This window comes from Pipistrellus kuhlii, unplaced genomic scaffold, assembly GCF_014108245.1.
Source record: "Pipistrellus kuhlii isolate mPipKuh1 unplaced genomic scaffold, mPipKuh1.p scaffold_m20_p_2, whole genome shotgun sequence".
Taxonomy (NCBI): Eukaryota; Metazoa; Chordata; class Mammalia; order Chiroptera; family Vespertilionidae; genus Pipistrellus; species Pipistrellus kuhlii.
This window is the reverse complement of record NW_023425515.1, coordinates 18,671,816-18,690,120: the sequence shown is the minus strand read 5'-3', so window position 1 is coordinate 18,690,120 and position 18,305 is coordinate 18,671,816. Positions and strand designations below refer to the sequence as shown.

Sequence of the window (18,305 nt, the reverse complement as noted above, 5' to 3'; positions counted from 1 at the left end):
CTATTTTCCCCCAAAATTTGGAACAGATTTGTCTTTTGTCACTCTTCTCCCTAGGTGCTTAGAAGAATAAACATTATTATCAAAGTGTACTGCAAAAGTGAATACATTTTAATAGGATTACGATAACAGAATCTTTATCCAGTAACTTGCAAAAAAGAAGCGAAAAGAAGACTTCTGTTTTAAGATTAGAGAACAGGCTTTGAAATGAAAAGAGGATTATCTTATTAGGTTGGCAACTGATGTAAGCACTCAAAGTTATGTTTCATATTTGTAAAAAGAACCATTTCAGGTGAATGTTCTCTTGACTAGCTACTGTATGATTGACTCTCATCATAGCAAAAGAAAAAAGAGAAAATATCAAAACAGCCATACTTCTGTACTTCTCATGCCAACTGTAATTACTTTTTTCTGAATCTGAATGACAGTCTTATACCCCAGTAGCTAAAAATATGCAGTTGATATATAGCAATAGTAGATAAATAAAAATAAATGTATAAAGAAGCATATTCTCATGGCGACTTGGGTAGAAATACATTTCACTTGAACTATTAAATAATTTAATGAGTTTAGCACTTCATATATTTAAGAAACAACATGTTTAACTGAGCATTAGCTAGGAACAAGAGATATTGACTTATGAATGTGTTGATCCTAGAAAGATTTGGGGCTTTCTGGTGAAACCAGTAGAAAAGGAGAGTCTATCTCTGGAAGGCATTAAGTAAGTTTGAGGCCATGGTTCATGAGAGATCATTAGAGAAAATAGCTGAAGACAACTCCTGTAGCTCTGAAAAGATGGAGTCAAGGGAATTCAATAACTGGGGAAGGCTGCAATTGTTCAAAAACAGATTGGCACTGATCAGCTCTCCCCTCCACGTGGAATAGCTTCATTCCCCATATGGTGATCTCACAACAAGTCTGGAGTGCCTGCAGTATGCAAGGCTACATTCTGCTGGATTCCTTCCTAATTTTCCTCTTGACTGACAGAATCTGCACTCTAAAAAGAGACAGCTACCCTGCCAATCATTCAGGAATATGAACATGATACACATTTAATTTTATCACTTTAATTAGAAAACTAGTAAGACTGAGTTTTCACTTGATGTCATGATTTGGAATAGTTTTAATAGTCAGTTTGCCATGTTCTAAGCAAGTATGAGAATATTTTAGAGGGAGAACTATATAATTGATGGTATGAAATTAAGTACTATAATAATAACTAGAAAAAAGAAGACACTCAATATATGTAGCAATCAATTTTCTTTCTGTGTAAAGCATTAACCCTTGGTCTAATTCCATCATTTCTTCAGCTGGCACTCTGTGAGGACTAGCTTTCCTCACCCATTTTTCCTCCTTTCTCTCTCTCTTTAGTATCATTATGACCCTGGACTTTTGAAAATTTCATTTAACAAGTTGCAATACTTTAGTATTATGATTTTGATGTTCAAATTTTGCCAAAGGGAGTCCCTTCAACCTGTCTTTTATGTATGTGTGTGGGTGAGTGGGGGATGGGGAAGATTAATGGCATCTATACATTACAAAAACTGTTTTTATTTCTTTTTCCCAGTTTTACTGAGATACTAGAGGCCCAATGCACAAAATTCAGGCATGGAGCGGGGTCTCTCAGCCTGGCCTGCACCCTCTCACAATCCAGAACCCCTTGGGGATGTCTGACTGCCAGGTTAGGCCTGCAGGATTTGGCCTAAACTGGCAGTCAGACATCCCTCTTGCAATCCGGGACCACTGGCTCCTAACCATTTACCTGTCTGATTGCCCCTAACCACTCTGCCTGCCTGTCTGATCATCCCTAACCCCTCTGCCTGCCTGCCTAATCACCCATAACCACTCGCCTGCCTGCCTGCCTGTTCACTCCTAACTGCCTCTGTCTTGGCCCCCACTGTGGCAGCTTCATCTGAAAGGACGTCCAGAAGGTCTTTTGGCTGTCTGGACTAAGTAGCATATTACAATTTTGTTATTATAGATAATTGACAAATAAAACTGTAATACATTTAAAGTGCCCAATATGATTGTTTGATACATATGGGTGTGCTAAATATGTATATACACACTTTGAGTAATTGTAGAGGCAGTGCTTATTAAATTTCATTTTTTTAAATGAGCTATCTGCTGATACACTGTGTATACATTTTTTGAGATACACAGTATACATTGTGAAAGGATTCCCACAATCAAGTTAACAAATCCACCACCTCACACAGCTATCTCTTTGTGTGTGAGAGAATAAGATCTACTTTCTTAGCAAATTTCAAGTATATAACACAGTACTATTAACTACAGTCACCATGCTGTCCATTAGATCCTCAGAACTTATTCATCTTATAACGAAAATGTGTGTCCATGACCAACCTCTCTCCATTTCACACACTCCCCAGTCTCTGGCAAGTACCATTCTACTCTCTTTTCCTAGGAGTTCACATATAAGTGATAGCACACAGTATTTGTCTTTCTCTGGCTTATCATGTTCCCCAGGTTCATCCATGTTGTCCCAATGACAGAACTTACTTCTTTTAAGGTTAAATAACATTCTGTCATAAATTACATTTTCTTCACCCATTCATCAATAAACACTTAGATTATTTCCATATCTTGGCTAAGATGTACAATGGTACAATGAACATGGGAGTAGATATCTTGAGATAGTGGTTTTATTTTCTTTGGATATATACCCTGAAGTGAGAATACTAGATAATATTATAGTTCTTTTTAAAATTTTTTAAGAACTTCCATCCTGTTTTTTAAAAATGACTGCACTGATTTACACTCCTATCAACAGCACACAATGGTTCTCTGTGCTCTAAATCCTCACCAACATTTACTGTCTCTTGTCTTTTTGATAATAGATACCCTAGCAGATGTGAGGTGATATTTCACTACAGTTCTAATTTGCATTTGCCTGATGATTAATGATGTTGAGCAACTTTTCATATATCCATTGGCTGCATGCATGTCTTCTTTGGAAATATGTCTGAGTCCTTTAAAAAATTTTCATTTGAGTTATTTGAGTTCCCTACATAGTTTTAGATATCGATCTCTTACTGGATATATGGTTTGCAAATATTTTCTCCCAATCCATAGATTGACTTTTCATTTTCTTTTTTTCTTTTTCTGTAAGGAAACTTTTAGTTCAATGTATTTATTTTTGCTTTTGCTGCCTTTGCTCTGGGTGTCAAATAAAAAAAAATAAAAAATCCCACACACAATCATTGCTGAGACCAATGTGAAGAAAACTTTCCCTCCTTTTTTCTAGTAGTTTTATATATTCAGGTCTTACATTTAAGTCTTTTGTGTATAGTGTAAGACAGGGGTCCAACTTCATTCTTTTGCAGGTGGATATACAATTTTCCCAGCACCATTTGTTGAAGAGATTATCCTTTCCCATTGTGTATTCTTGGCATCTTTGTTGAAAATTCACTAACCTTGTATATCTGGATTTATTTCTGGGCTCTCTATTGTGTTCGATTCCTGTATGTGTCTGATTTTATACCAGTACCGTACTGTTTTGATTATTATTGCTTTGTAATACCATTTAAAATCAGGAAGAGAAGTGCCTTGATTTTCTGGTGCTACAGACTCACTTTTATATTGTTCCTACTCTACACCTGTAGTCATCCATTTATCCCAGCAGCATTCTCCTCCACCAGAATATAAGATTTTGTATGGCATATATCATTTATTCTATGTTAGTATGTTGTAGGTTCTTAATAAACATTTTTGAACTGAATTGGCTGTTACAGTCCAATTAATAAGCCAACTCAATTTAAAAAATTATTTTGTTGACTTTCTCCCCTTTAAATCACCAAATTATTTTACTGAACTAATTATTTTGGCATTTGATAGACATCCCTCACTTCAAATTTTGTTCTACTGTGCTAATACAAGCATAAGGGTTAAAGTACTTGCTGAAAGATAGTATTTATTCATTAAAGAAAGTATGGTGGGGTTTTTTGTTTTTTTTTTCCTACTTAAGGAAATACTCTTTTAGAGAAAAAAGGCAACAAATTGTTGTTAGCCATCAACAATTTTGTTAGACAAATACTATTGGAGCCCTTTTCAGTTTCCATTAAAATCTTACTTTACCCTCATTCTTAGAAGTTGTATCAAGAAGGACTAGTGCAGAAGAGTTAGAGTAGAACACTCTGGTGAAACACAACACAGAATTATTTTAAAGAAAAATGATGGAAATGGGAATATATGGGGGAGCACACTAACAAAATGGCATGCCCATTGGCAGATGGTGGTTACATAGGAGTAAAATTTTAGGAGAAGCAATAGTACACTTTTCCCCCATTGAGTATATGCTTGATTACTTAGGAAAAGAAATCTCATGAAAGCCGTGTTGAGCCTGGCTCTAGTTTCAGGTTTACTTTCCCCAGCCCTGGGAGTGTGTCTTGATTGGTCTAAGCCATTCTCCAAAGAAATGTGTAGGTCAGGAAAGAACTTTATGACACAGTCCTGGACTGTGAAACACAACAGAGACTCTGCTGGGCAGTCGTCTTGCTCTTAGGGAGAGGAGGAGGAGAGGGAGGAGGAGGAGGAGAGAGAGAGAGAGAGAGAGAGAGAGAGAGAGAGAGAGAGAGAGAGAGAGAGAGAGAGAGAGAGAGAGAGAGGAAGAAGAAGAAGGAGAAGGAGGAAGAGGAGAAGGGAGGAGGAGGAAGGTGGGAGGGGGGAAGGAGAAGGAGGAGGAGGAAGGAAAGGAGGAGGTAGAGGAGAGAGAAAGAGGAAGAAGAGGAGTGGAAGAAGAGGAGGGAGAGAAGGAAGAAGGGAAAGAGGAGGTGGAGGAAAATGAGGAGGAGGAGGAGGAAGCTGCAGCCATTCCATTTTTCTGTTTCTGGATATACTTTTATGAAGATTTATTTGGAACTCCGACACAACCATGAATGGGGAATAGAAGCTAGCACTGAATGGCAGAGCAGCAAGACTGAATGTACCTGGGTCCCTAATAAAATCACTGAGCCTCTGACAAAACCCAGAACTTCCCTGCCTCAGGATATCTTGATAAGCAAGACAGCAGACTTTCTGTTTCTGGCTTACAACAGTATCTTAAGTGACACAGCATTGATAAATGGACCCAGTCTCTAAGTCTGCCTAACTAGCCTATTTTTACAAGGGAACCTTCAGTTTGATTGGCTAAAAGTGTATTCGTACAGACAATGAATATTCCAGAAGAGAAACTCTCAGGCTTGCCTCTAACTGAGAAGGAGCAGTACAGCAAACGCAAGCTCCGGAAGCAGGGAACCTACATGCAAGCCCCTCCTTTACAGCTCACCAGCTGTGTGGCCTTCAGGAAGACACTTTATTTGACTGAACTTCCTTCCCTACATTGTAAAATGAATACCTATCCATGGGTTTAGAGGAGTACTACATGCAATAATGCAATAATAAAGGGCCTGTCAAATAAGAACCCAAATAAACGTTAGTTTCTCTTCCCCTAATTAATCCTTTGCAGAGATGAAACACTAACTCTGTTTATTAGACCATTAATTCAGACACTTCCTTTCCAGCAGGAATTACTCTGACAGCAGGCCGGTGTCATCCTGAGTAATTTCTACTGAAAAGGTTCCAATCTTAACATTTCTGCTGTGAAGCCTAGTGTGTGACAGAAGGGATCAGGCGGGCTACTTTCAACCCTCGAGAAAATTGATGTGACGATAACCACAGTGGAAGGGTTTATATGCCCTTGATTGTCTTATTCTCACATCTTAAAAAGGGCATGTGGGTGGAAAGGCTCCCGGGGAAGTATGCTTATAGTAACTTTCCCTCCAAATTATTTCCACATTTTCTGTTATATTCCATCAAAAGATAATCATACTATCCTGATGTCATTTCCAATCTCCTGAATATTATTAACAACTATCTTATGGAGACGTTGTGCTTAGAATATAAAAACAAAAAAGAAGTTAACAAGAAGGATTCTTTATTCTCGGCATAAAAGCTTTTGTAAAGGTATCTACCTTTTATGATAAACAAATAGAAGTCTTGTTTACACTTAGACAGTCATTGATCTAGTTGTCCTACTGTACAAATAGTAAGGGTAAAATTGGTAAAATATAGCTGGAAGACAATTTAACACAAAAAGCCTTAAAAATGCATTCACACACTGTGTGCTAGAAAATTGACTTCTAGAAATTTATTTTAAAGAAATACAAGAAATTTCTACAGTGATTTTCAGGAAGAATTTTTCTTGCAGGAAAAAAAAAAAGAAACCTAAGCATTCAACACTAGAAGATTTGTAAAACTATGAAATATCCACCTAAAGGAACATTGTGAACTGCTGAAAATGAAGTTATGGCAAAACATTTATTGATATGGGGAGATGTGCATGAGATATTGCTGGTATTTGAAAGGTCATAAACTGTATGCACAGTGCTTTACAGGTTTTCTATAACTATGAACAATAACTATGAACAATGCTTTTTTTTCTAAGGACTTTCATTTATTCTGTTTTGATTCTGTGTATTTTCTGCAGTAAGCATAAATTAATTGTATAGTAAGAAAAATAAGTTTTAAAAACTCAAAAGAACTAGTAAAGTACTTCTGAGCTAAATAGCAAATTGATTAGTTCATCATTCATTATGTGAATTCTCAGCTCTGGCTTTTCAAATTTCTGATTTTAAAAGTTTAAGAGACAAAACCAAACTCCCAGAGCAAGGAGGTCTTAGGGCTGCTCTCTCAGGGGAGGTGACTGTCCTTGTGTTAAAGCCCTGGAGATTAGCTCTTTTACCTACCTCATCTTACTGTTGACCATAAACTGGAAAACTGGTGTCAAGATGGGGATGGCTTTGTCAGAGATATTCAAATCCCTGCCCTGAGGCTCAGTGAAGTTTTAGGCAGTTTTGCTGCCCATTCTTAGTTCTTTGTGGATCCAAGGAAGTTCCCTTCAAAAGGAAAGAAATTGATCAGTGCCCACTTTGGGCTGCCGCTCCAGCTGTCACCTCCAAATGGACATAAGCTCTAGCTACTATGCCTGCTGCACTGACCTGAAATCTAACTTATTTCTATTGTTATTATTGTTGTTGTTGTTGTTGTTGTTGTTGTTGTTATAGCTTGTGTATATTGACCCTTTGCTATATTCCATGCACCCTGTCAAGCACTTTGTATGCACTATTTTATTTAAATTCTTAACAGCAGCCTTGGAAGATTAATACCCTCTTTACTCCCAATTTATAGAGGAGGGAACAATTTGCCCAAGATGACACAGGTAGTAAGCGATAGAGTTGAAATAGATAGAAACCCATACCTATCTGAATTTTATTAGATGCCCTGAGCCATTTAAATGGACGCCCTGCAAAATTTCAAGTCAGTATGTTGGCCAAAACCAGTTTGGCTCAGTGGATAGAGCATCGGCCTTCAGACTGAAGGGTCCCAGGTTTAATTCTGGTCAAAGGCATGTACCTTGGTTGTGGGCACATCCCCAGTAGGGGGTGTGCAGGTGGCAGCTGGTCAATGTCTCTCATCAATCTTTCTAGTTCTCTATCTCTCTCCCTTCCTCTCTGTAAAAAAAAATATTTAAAATAAAAGAAAAACAATAAAGTCAGTATGTGCATAATTCCCATTGGGAAGAAAGTTCAGTTGGCCATTCCTGGGTCTTCCTAAACCAGAGTAGAAGTGTCTCCAAGAAAATACTAAACCATTTACACAACCCGAGGCGCGACTCTGCTACACACAGTGCCCTTGGCTGCTGGAGGCAAGGACAGCCAAGACATAACCCAGGGTCCTGCGTGTTCAGCTACATACTGACTGGCTTAAACTTATCACTTAACCTCTGGGAACCTCAGGGCCTTCTGTGGAAGATGAGCTTTATAATACTTGTCCTCAGTACCTCATTTGTGAATACCAAAGGAGACGATGTATGTGTAAGCACTTTTAAAAGTACAAAGGGCAAGGAGTCTTGATTAACCCTGCATGCAAATTACTTTTGCCCTGGAAAACCCAAAGGCAATGCCACTTTTATATGCCACTTTGCAAAAGACAGAGAGGGGCTGTAGAAATACAGAGAAACCTTAATGGGAAAAATCCCATGTGTAGTGTTTCCCCCATTTTAGTATTCAGTTTATTAAGTTCTGAGGAAAAGTCATCTGCTCAGTGTTCCCTTCTCCCATAGAATGCTCTTTATGGAATGATTTCTCTCTACGTGCATGAACTTTTGAACAACGGGAATTTCTGCCACAGGACTTAAGACTCTCCTGTGACTTGATGTGAGGAAACCTCCTTAGTCATTTGCTTTCTGCTCCCTTGGGGAGGATTGAAGCTTTGGCAGTGAGTTCATACACATTCTGTTTGAATTTAGGATGATCCTTGGCTCAATAATTCAAAAATATTATACCAAGGTTTAAGATTATACTTGCATAAGGGACTAATCTTTTTTTAAAACTAGTATCTAGGGTTAAGGAACAGAAAGGGATTTTCTGACCATTTTTTAAATTGTAAAAGCATTACATGCCCATGTTGAACAGTTTGAATGGAAAACATATGGTAAGTACTAACTCAATGCACACTGCCACTTCCCATTAGTAAACACTACAAATGATTTCTCGTATACGTTTTGAGAATTTTCCACGATTAAACAAGCCAGTGGATGTAAGCACATATCCATATACTTTTTAACACAAAACAGTATATTTCATACTATAGTCAATGCTCTGAAAAATGCCTGTCTGCTCCTAAAAGTATGCTTGTACCATTTCCTGTGTCCCCTTCTTCAGTTCTAACAGTTTTAATCTCTGCAGTGTTCCATTGTATGAACAAATCATAAATTATTTCAGTATTTTCCTCTGGATGTATATTTAGCTGTTCATGTCACAAATAATGTTGCAACCAACTCCACTACATTTCTTTGCTCACTGATATAAGTGAATCTATAGGAAAATTCTTAGAAGTAAAACTGATAAGTCAAAAGAGATGTGCATTTAAAATGTTGATAGATATTACAACTTGCCATTCATGGAACAGACTGACAGCTGTCAGAGGGGAGGGGGTTTGGGAAACTAGATGAAAGAAGATGGGGGGATTAAGCAAAAAAGCCATACACACACATACATATAATATATACTAGAGGCCCATGCACAAAATTCGTGCAAGAGTAGGCCTTCCTTCCCCTCCAGCTGATGGCACTAGCTTCCCTCTGGCACCTGGGACCTGTTCTTCTCCCCCCCCCCCCCCAACCCCCCAGCCCTGGCTTTGTCCAGAAGGACATCCAGTCTAATTAGCATATTATGCTTTTATTATTATAGATATACATAAAACATATAGACACAGGCAGTAGTGTGGTAAAAGCCAAAGGGAAAGGAGGGTAGGGATAGGTGGGTATAGACAAAAGGAAGAAGGAGATAGGGATGTAAAGTGACTTTGCTTAGAGTCATGAGCATACAATGCAGTATGCACATGGTGTTTTTATTGAGGTGTACACTTGAAACATGTATGGTTTTGCAAACCAATGTCACCCCAATAAATTTAATTAAAAGAAAATAAATAGATAGACGGGTAGATATGTAGATAGATAGACAGACAGATAGATAAATGTGGTTGTGCTAATTTCCTTTTCCCCACAACTGGCATGTGAGAGCCTGACCTTCACCAACTATGGGTATGGACTATACATAAAACTATTTGCCTGAGGTGCATAATATCAATGATACTGTGAACACCGAACTAAAATAGAGGTCTTAGATATCAAGAAACTGGAAATACCTATACTGTGAATTGCCAGGTTCCTCACTCTAATGAGAAACAAGGCTGCAGTGAACCAAGTCTCATAAAGAGGCTTAACACTCCCAAGTGCTCACTGGATGCCAGGCACTGTTCTCAGTGCTTTACTTACACCAACCCATGTCCTCTTGCCAATCCTCTGAGGAAGGTACTTCATCATTTCCATTTTATGGTCAAGATAACTAAGGCATAAGAAATTAAGGTCATTTCCCACCATCATTCAGCTCATAAGTGATAGAGCTCAGATTTGAACCAGAAGTTTGAGTCCAGAGTCAGGTACTTTTAATCCTGAATGCCTCTGCCTCCGTGTTCCTACTGATGTGCTAAATACATTTGTTAAACACAGACTCTATGCCAAGAACAATACATGCACCATCTTATCCTCACAGCAATACAAAGCATTATCCCTATTCCTCAGAGACATTAAAGTGGCTCACCAATGTGACAGAAGGAGGATTTGTACCAGAAGCTTATATTTATCGTCCTACACCATTTCTTCACAATGAGATGTATAAGGAGGCTAAATGAAAGTCATGCTGTGAAAAAATAGAGCTTACTGTGGGCTCCATCACACCTAATTCTACCTTTATCACAGTTATGTACATTAGAATGCTCACATATTTTTAATCACATGCTTGTGGTCATACAGAGGCGAGTTGCTCTATCTTATAGTGTGTCTTCAGATTGCCTAATGTGGATGACAAAAGAAGGCAAAATTAAGGTCTCCTGATTCTAAATATCAACAAGCCTATTTAAGAAAACTGACATATTGGGTGAGGATGAGCAGGTCCCACACTCCAGAACATAGATCACTAAAATGTGATAGAAACATATTTCTAATCTCAGTGAGCAACTCATTATCAGACCATCAAAAGACAACAACAGCCAAAACCGGTTTGGCTCAGTGGATAGAGCGTCAGCCTGCGGACTAAAAGGTCCTGGGTTTGATTCCAGTCAAGGGCATGTACCTTGGTTTCAGGCATATCCCCAGTAGGGGATGTGCAAGAGGCAGCTGGTCGATGATTCTCTCTCATCAATGTTTCTAACTCTCTATCCCTCTCTCTTTCTCTCTGTAAAAAAGTCAATAAAATATATTTTAAAAAAAAGACAACAACAAAAACAGCACTTGTGCTGGTTCCTGAACTTACAACTATATTTCCTTACTGTCTACAGAAATCCCAAGAGATATAAGAGAAGCAAGATAAATAAAGGAGAGCTTCGGAGAAGAGGTTTCTGGGTGGGAAAGCCCACCAATCACTGCTCTGCTTACACCCACCAGGCCCAGAACAGCCCTGGATTCAAATCTTCTAGGCTTATTACCCACTGAGTGACCTTGGGCAAGTTACTGAACCTCTCTAGCCAAAGAAGCCATAGTACTTCCCTCACTAGTCTGTCATGAAGACTCAATATCATTGCCCTGATGGTTGAGAGTGAGGCACAGACCACAGAAGCCCACCTAGATGGATTTCCTCCCTTCCATGCTGCAGTGTCTCACTGAGTTTTGTGTTAATGCAATCAGAAAAAAACGCTCTTCTATGTATAAGTCTGGGACTGAGGAAAAAAATGTCTACTCATCTTCTTATGACAGATTCACACGCTAGAGGTCAGAGTGTGCAAATCCTGTGTTTCTGTGTCTGTCAGCTCAGGTCATGAATGGGGCATCAGATCTATGTTACTGTCACAAAACAAACAAACATGTCACCAGAGCTTATCTTTTGTTTATCATAGCTTGGTAGGCATAAGTCTCTCAGTATTGTTACTTAGAAGGCTTGGGAGGTTAATTTGATCATCTCCTAAAAGTTCACTTTTTTGTACACCATGGATGCTAATGTAGCATCACTGCAAGTGTTTTCCTGTGCTTGTATACAGTAAAACAAGTCAGCGTGGAAGAATATGCAAATTTTTCCATTATGCTGTCCAGTTTTAAGGGCAATTAAATATTTACTTTGAGCTCCTCACATTGCATTACAAATCCATAAAAAGACTATTCATTTCTGTCCCTAAAGCTTATTTAGCATTACGTTTTTGCCATTATTTCTCTCTCACTGAAAATTGGGCTTTCAGTTATACATCATGACTTATGTTATGTGAATCTTTGTTTGCAAATAAATTTAGTCTGCTTTCTATTTATGTGAGATCGATTACCTCTGTCCCTTTATGCGCTGGGCGGAGAGCAGCAGCTGTTTAAGGATTTCTCTATGAGAAGGTATCTGCATCTCATGAACTCATTGTCTGTGCTTCTCTCACCCTGTGGACAAAGACTTTCAATGAGCAAGGCCAGTCTTGTGAGGCTCTGATGGCCAGAATCAGATCTAGATGAAGTCAAGACATCATGTCGAAAAATAAAGTATAATAATAATAATGATTTCTCAAACTGGCTGTTAGAAATTGTGTAGGTGCCAGAATGGTATTTTCACAGTTGCATTTTAAAAAGAAAGATAAATTTTGTCAGAAAGGTTGCTGTCTATAAAGATAGCTTCTGGCTTCCATGCCTTAATCTTTTGTTCTAGGGATTAAGATAGTGAACTAAAAATCATGTAAAACCTGAGGATTGAATAAGCAGTGTCTAAGATAAGAAAAAAATTAAAGATTTGTATGTCCTTCATGTGGGACAATTAAAGAGACAGTTTTTGGACTCTTGTTAGCTTCCCTTAATAAAACCCCCTTCCTGTCCATGTCTGGTTCCTATACACCTGCCTCCTGCCACCTAATTCAAACTTTTAAGTCCTTTTTGAGTTCTCTCTTCCCCTTACTCCCTTTTTTAATAAATCTTGAAACCCTATTCACCCTTACTTCATATTTTTTCATTTGTTACCCACCTAGTTCAAGATTTCATTTCCTCTTGTCTATAATAGCAAAACAACCTTCTAACTGAGCTCCCTGATTCCCAATGGCTCTCCATTCAGTGTAGCCTCTACATCATGACCACATTCACCTTCCCACAGACCATTTGATCATATCACTTCTTTGCTCCAAAACTTTCCAGGGAAGACTTAAACTGCATGGCTAGTTATTTGATTGATTCTGAATTGCTTTTCCAGGAATATTTCCTGAATTGCAAAACTAAGGAGGCACTCACACTCAGGTGCCTACCCTGCATGTAAATGCTCTTAAGAGTAAGGGCCTCTATAAATTCTTCACCCTAAGTGGCTAGCTGGCTCCACCCTGAGCTTCTATGGTATATTTTCTAGAGATATCACTTTGGCCAAGGAAGTCCACCACTCAACTCTCCCTTCAAGAAAGAACTTGCTATTCAGCTGCAAAAAGTGCAATTTAGCTGCCAGTCACCAGCTACAGGGCACTCAGGATCTGCCTCAACTTCTGAGTCATAGCCATGTTCTTCCTAGGAACCACAAGTCAGTGACTAAGCATGTTGGGAGTACTAGGCCTGGCCACTTCTGTACAACATGGGACTCCATTAATATAAAATAAGGCAATCTCTTCTGGAGATGACTGCATTGTGGTGTGAAGCAGAATTGGCTTCCTCCTCTTTTTATCTTTCTTTATTTTTGCCCTCCAATTAACTACTTATTCAGTAACTCTGCTTCAGTATCTGCTCCCAGAAGACATAAATGACATAACTAGTCAGCAACTGGTCATACCAGCGTGGACCTAAAGCTAGAGATGGAGTAATATGCTGAAATGGCCTTGCCATACAGAATTTAGGAGACTGAGCTCCTGAATTGGCGGTCAAATCCCAGCTCTACCACTTCGGACCTGTATAACCTTTATCAGGTTATGTAGCTTTTCAGTACTTTAGTTTCTTCATCTGTAAAATGAGGATTTTAGTATCAAAAGAGGACTAGATGAGATAATGCATTTTAAAGTATTTAACACAGTACCTGGCCCATAATAAATGTTCAAGAAATATTCATTATTATTTTAAACTTAGAGATGCCTTTTACAGAGGTTGTTGACTATAATAAAATAGAAGAAATTTTCACTTTCTTGAAGAATTTTTCAAAAGATATAATAAGGATGATAAGAATTAATCACCCCTAACTGGTTTGGCTCAGTGGACAGAGCGTTAGCCTGCAGATGCAAGGGTCAATTTTGGTCAAGGGCATGTACCTTGGTTGTGGGCACATACCCTGTAAGGGTGTGTAGGAGGCAGCTGATCGATGTTTCTCTTCATTGATGTTTCTAACTCTCTATCCCTCTCCCTTTACCTCTTTTTTTTTAATTAATAAAATATATTTCTTAAAAAGAATTTAAAAACATTTCAAACCCAACATTTCAGTTTCACCTCCTTTTATGACAAATATAGGTCCTCTGCTCTACCCAATGTCATCAACTTGCTGTCTCCTGCCCTGATTTGTTTCTTCCCATATTACTTTCTATCCCCTCACAGTGCCTATTCTTTGTCTCTCCATCAGTTTCTGCTAATAATCTCCTTCTCAAGTTGGTTGAGAACCAACCTTCTCCAGAGTTTCCTTGACTAGCCTCTCCTACTCTCCCCAACTATGATCATTCCTCTCTACTGGCAAAGTCTATGAATTGTATCATGTTGAAACTAGAGCAAAAGATAAACTAATTCTCAAACAATGTTGAAGAACTCTGTGCCTCCATTAGTAATGAAACAGACAAGACCTCTCCTCTCCCACCCAACCTTTGCCCAAGGCTAGAAGATGGTTGGCAAAGCAATGCTCATAAAAGCTTACTTACAGGATGAATGTTTACAGCTATGGATGCATGGTCAGTCTACAAACTATATTTTTTACATCCTCTTTTTATTATGTGAGCCTTAAAAAATAAATGTTTTATAAGACAACCCTGGTCATATAAAGAGGAAATGATTATATGGGGGGAAGTGTTTTACAATCATTTTAGGTATTGCAATTAACATGAAGCTGTTCCATAAAATAAAAGCCTGGTCTATAACACATCTAAAAACCAGTAGAAAATCATAATTAGAGACAGATGGCAAACATGGTATTCTTTCCTCTCACTACCTTGGACATATGATGTTCCCTTTAAAATGGCACTGAATGTGGTCACCCAGTGCCACAGAAGCTCAAAAGAATAAAGCTCTTTTTATGCCTATGAAGCTGATTTCCAACAAAATAACCAACTTCAAAAATAAGATGAACCTGATTTGTATGGAGCTGAATGTAATAAATATTTCTACATAGCTTAATATTTATATATATGCATTAATGCATATTGCAATACCTACCATAAAAGTACTACTAAAGCTCCAGCCATCCTGTACATTCAATTTGTGTACATTCAAAACCAAGGTTCCTACATCAAATAGGTTACAATCTTAGATGTACTTAAATATTGTAAATGAATAGTACCTAAAAAAATCCATCACACATAGAACAATACATGACAATAAAATTAATAGTCTACACGGATTTTTAATGGCTCCTAATATAATATGCCCTTTCCAGAACCCTTAGTACATACTGAAGTTCATTTTTACTGTATTACTTTGAGTAATTATGAATGGAAGATGGCTGATAAAATAAGCTTTAGAAGTATGTAATTGTTTGAAATATATTTACATAACCCTCTATAAGAGATACATCTCTATAAATGATAAACTACTAGATCTCAAACACTAAAAAGTAAAAGTGGTTTCCACACTGATTTTCAAGAATATACATTTTTATTGTTACACTTCAGTAAACTCTTTTACCAAAGTTGGCATCATTTCCAATTTAAAGCAAGTCAAAAGCAATTGTTTGTTTTTAATAAATATTATGCAAAAATAATTAATAGCAAATATAAAATAATTAACCTACATACTATCTCACTTTAAATATAATAAAAAACTATAAAATGTTCTAATATATTCCACTTAACAAATTTACATTTAAGCTTCTTCCATTTCCAGTATCAATACCCACTGTGCATTTAGAAAACTCATTGTGAAAACCTATTTTATTTAGTTTCTCAGAAAACTCCTACTTTACTTTGTGAATTCTGAGTTCCTACTTTTTCCCTCATCTTCACAATTAGTAATCATTGATCTCTCCAAAAGCAAAAACGTAATGCAAAGGGAAAGAATTGTTACAGTATGAAGACAAGAGAACTAATGTCTACTATACAAGGGAACAATACTCAAGACAAGATGTTTATCCTAAACATATAGCACAGGACAGTCATAATTAGCTCCCCACCACAGTGAGAAATATACATACACATTTTTTCAAATTAAGTCCTTAAATAAAGTCAAGTAACGTGAGCATCCTTGTAGCTTCAGGATTTGAAACAGCAATTAAATCAGAACCTTAAATCATTCATCTCTATAACTAGAAGAGCAAGTCCCAAGGATGTAAATCTCACTGAGTGAGACCAGAGATGCTGAATGTATAATTAATTGCTAAATTCCTTAATTTTACGATGTAGCGCCCAACACTGGCAAATAATGTGATTTATGAGCCCACGCTCTCACACTGCCTCACTAGAGTTAAGAACACGTAGATCCTAAATGCACCCTGTGGATGTGATTTCTCCCTGCCGAGAAGCATAGCAGGACTCAGCGATAGCAAGTCTGCCCCATCTACTTATTATTCAAGCACCAGTGTTTAGATACCTAAAGTGCCTGCTGAACACGGCAGCCAACGTCCCCCGAGGTGCCTCCGGAGCAGAGCCACATCTCTCCCCTCGGTGATTACTGAGTTTTAAGAAGGCAGGGAACACGGGGTAGAAATTCTCTCATGCAGCAGCAAGATAACTCTTCTCTCCTAATTTTCAAAAACAACAACCCCTCCCTATAAACAGACACACTCACCTTTTTTTTTTTCCTTAAGAAAGAAAGGAGGGTTTTTCAAATAGGTGCCTAAAACATGCCGCTTGCATGGGGATGAAAAATATATTTTTCCTCTACTTGCTGCTGGGCAAGACGCTTACAGATCTGATTAGAAAACCTGGATGTACATAAAAAGTAGTGCTTTCCATGAGATTCCTTTAGTGATATTTGCCTGCACAGGCACATGTGTAGATAAATAACACATATTTATGCAAACATGCCTACATTAACAAGGACACACACACACACACACACACGCACACAGATAGAGCAGTAATTAAGCTTATACTGTTCTATAAGCCCCCTTTGATATTTTTTCAGCATGCATGTTATTCAGAAGACAGGTTTTTTAAAAAAATTAATAAGCAGCTGTACATAATGCATGCCAAAGTGACATTTTTAGAGGAGCAAATACATTACCAGACGCATTTTGAAGTTTCTGGAACACCTGCAGGTAAAAGCAGGCTGTGAGTCAGATGCTGGCACACGGTATTCCTCAGAATCACAGAGCTCGCTGAGTCTGTGGGGGAATATGAGGCGAGTGTGAGGCTGGAAACCTTTTGAGTTGAGCTCACTGTAGGCATCAGAAAGCCTCAAAGAGGGGAAAGAAAAAAGCAGCCCACAGACAGCTAGATGAGAAACTTCTGGCACCTCTCCAGCTCAGGGATGAATTCTCTGTAATTTGGAGACGCATAGTGATGGAAATGAAAAGAAACTTGGATTTACGCGTGAATCTGCTCAGCCATGCAGAAATGGGCAGGTAACAGTCTCTCAGCTCATTCTGAAACAGTCACTCAGGAGCAAGACTGGATAAAAAAAAAAAAAAAAATTAACAGGCATCCTCTTTTGAAAAAAAAAAAAAAAATCAAAAGGCTACTCCAGCCAGCTTCCCAAGATGCCTTTACAAACTTCAAATGGATCATTCCATTAGCTATTTGTTGCACATTTTATTAATCCCAGGGCATAAATAAGCTAGAAAAATCTAATTCCTTTTATGTAGAAAACTGGATTTATTGCTTGTCTTTATAATGCACTTTAGTCATACAAAAACACAGATTTACTTACAGAGTTCTCATTTCTTGTGTAAAGCCAGTACTGTTTTTTCCAGAAAAAAAAAAAAGAAAGAAATACTAAAAGGCTTGTTCACAGCTTTTCAAGGAAGTGGGGAGTAAAAAATGTTTTAATACTCAGAAGCTGAGCTGAGTATGTATATATTTAAATGTGGAGTATGAAGCAAAGCGAGGATAAAGGAAGAGCTTTGAGCCATTCAGTGGCACATAAGAGAAATGGTTACATGCGAGCACTGAGCAGGCAGGTGGTTCAAGTCTATAAATATATACATAATTAAGGGAAGGGAGAAAAGAGCTTTGGCAAATTAAGTTCTCACAGACAATAGCTGTGATTCTGTCTGGGCTTACAAACAGACTAGCAATTTCTGGGGAGCACACGTGGACTTCACCTTGCCTGAAGAATTCCTCGGCTGATGAACAGAGAGTGAGCTCGGAAGCATCGCACACTGGCAATATATATTCAAATGTAATGAGGGGAAGGACAATATAACTATGAAAAATGTTGTCATGTTGCATTGTGCCTGCGTGGCTTAACTACTCATCCAACCTTGCAGATGGCCATTTGCCTGAATTCAATAGCAAATGTGCTATTGATGGGAGAGTGGAGGTGGGAGGCAGATTTTATTTGTTTTACCACACACACACACACACACACACACACACACACACCATTGGGAGGCTCAGAATTCAGGATAAAATGTCTGGGTTGAGTGTGGGGGTGATTCTTTCCAAGGCCACAGTTACCTGTAATA

General features: G+C 38.1%; 1 protein-coding gene across 1 annotated transcript in view; it reads right to left on the bottom strand.

Moving 5' to 3' along the window:
• The window catches only part of IQCJ (IQ motif containing J), a 160,039-nt gene extending 142,774 nt beyond the window's left edge, over window positions 1-17,265 (bottom strand). Inside the window, exon 1 of the mRNA XM_045585216.1 lies at window positions 16,904-17,265. Within this exon, the coding sequence (XP_045441172.1) occupies window positions 16,904-16,912 (9 nt within the window). The 5' untranslated portion in view covers window positions 16,913-17,265. The remainder of the gene's footprint in view (window positions 1-16,903) is intronic.
• Window positions 17,266-18,305: the final 1,040 nt, after the last annotated feature.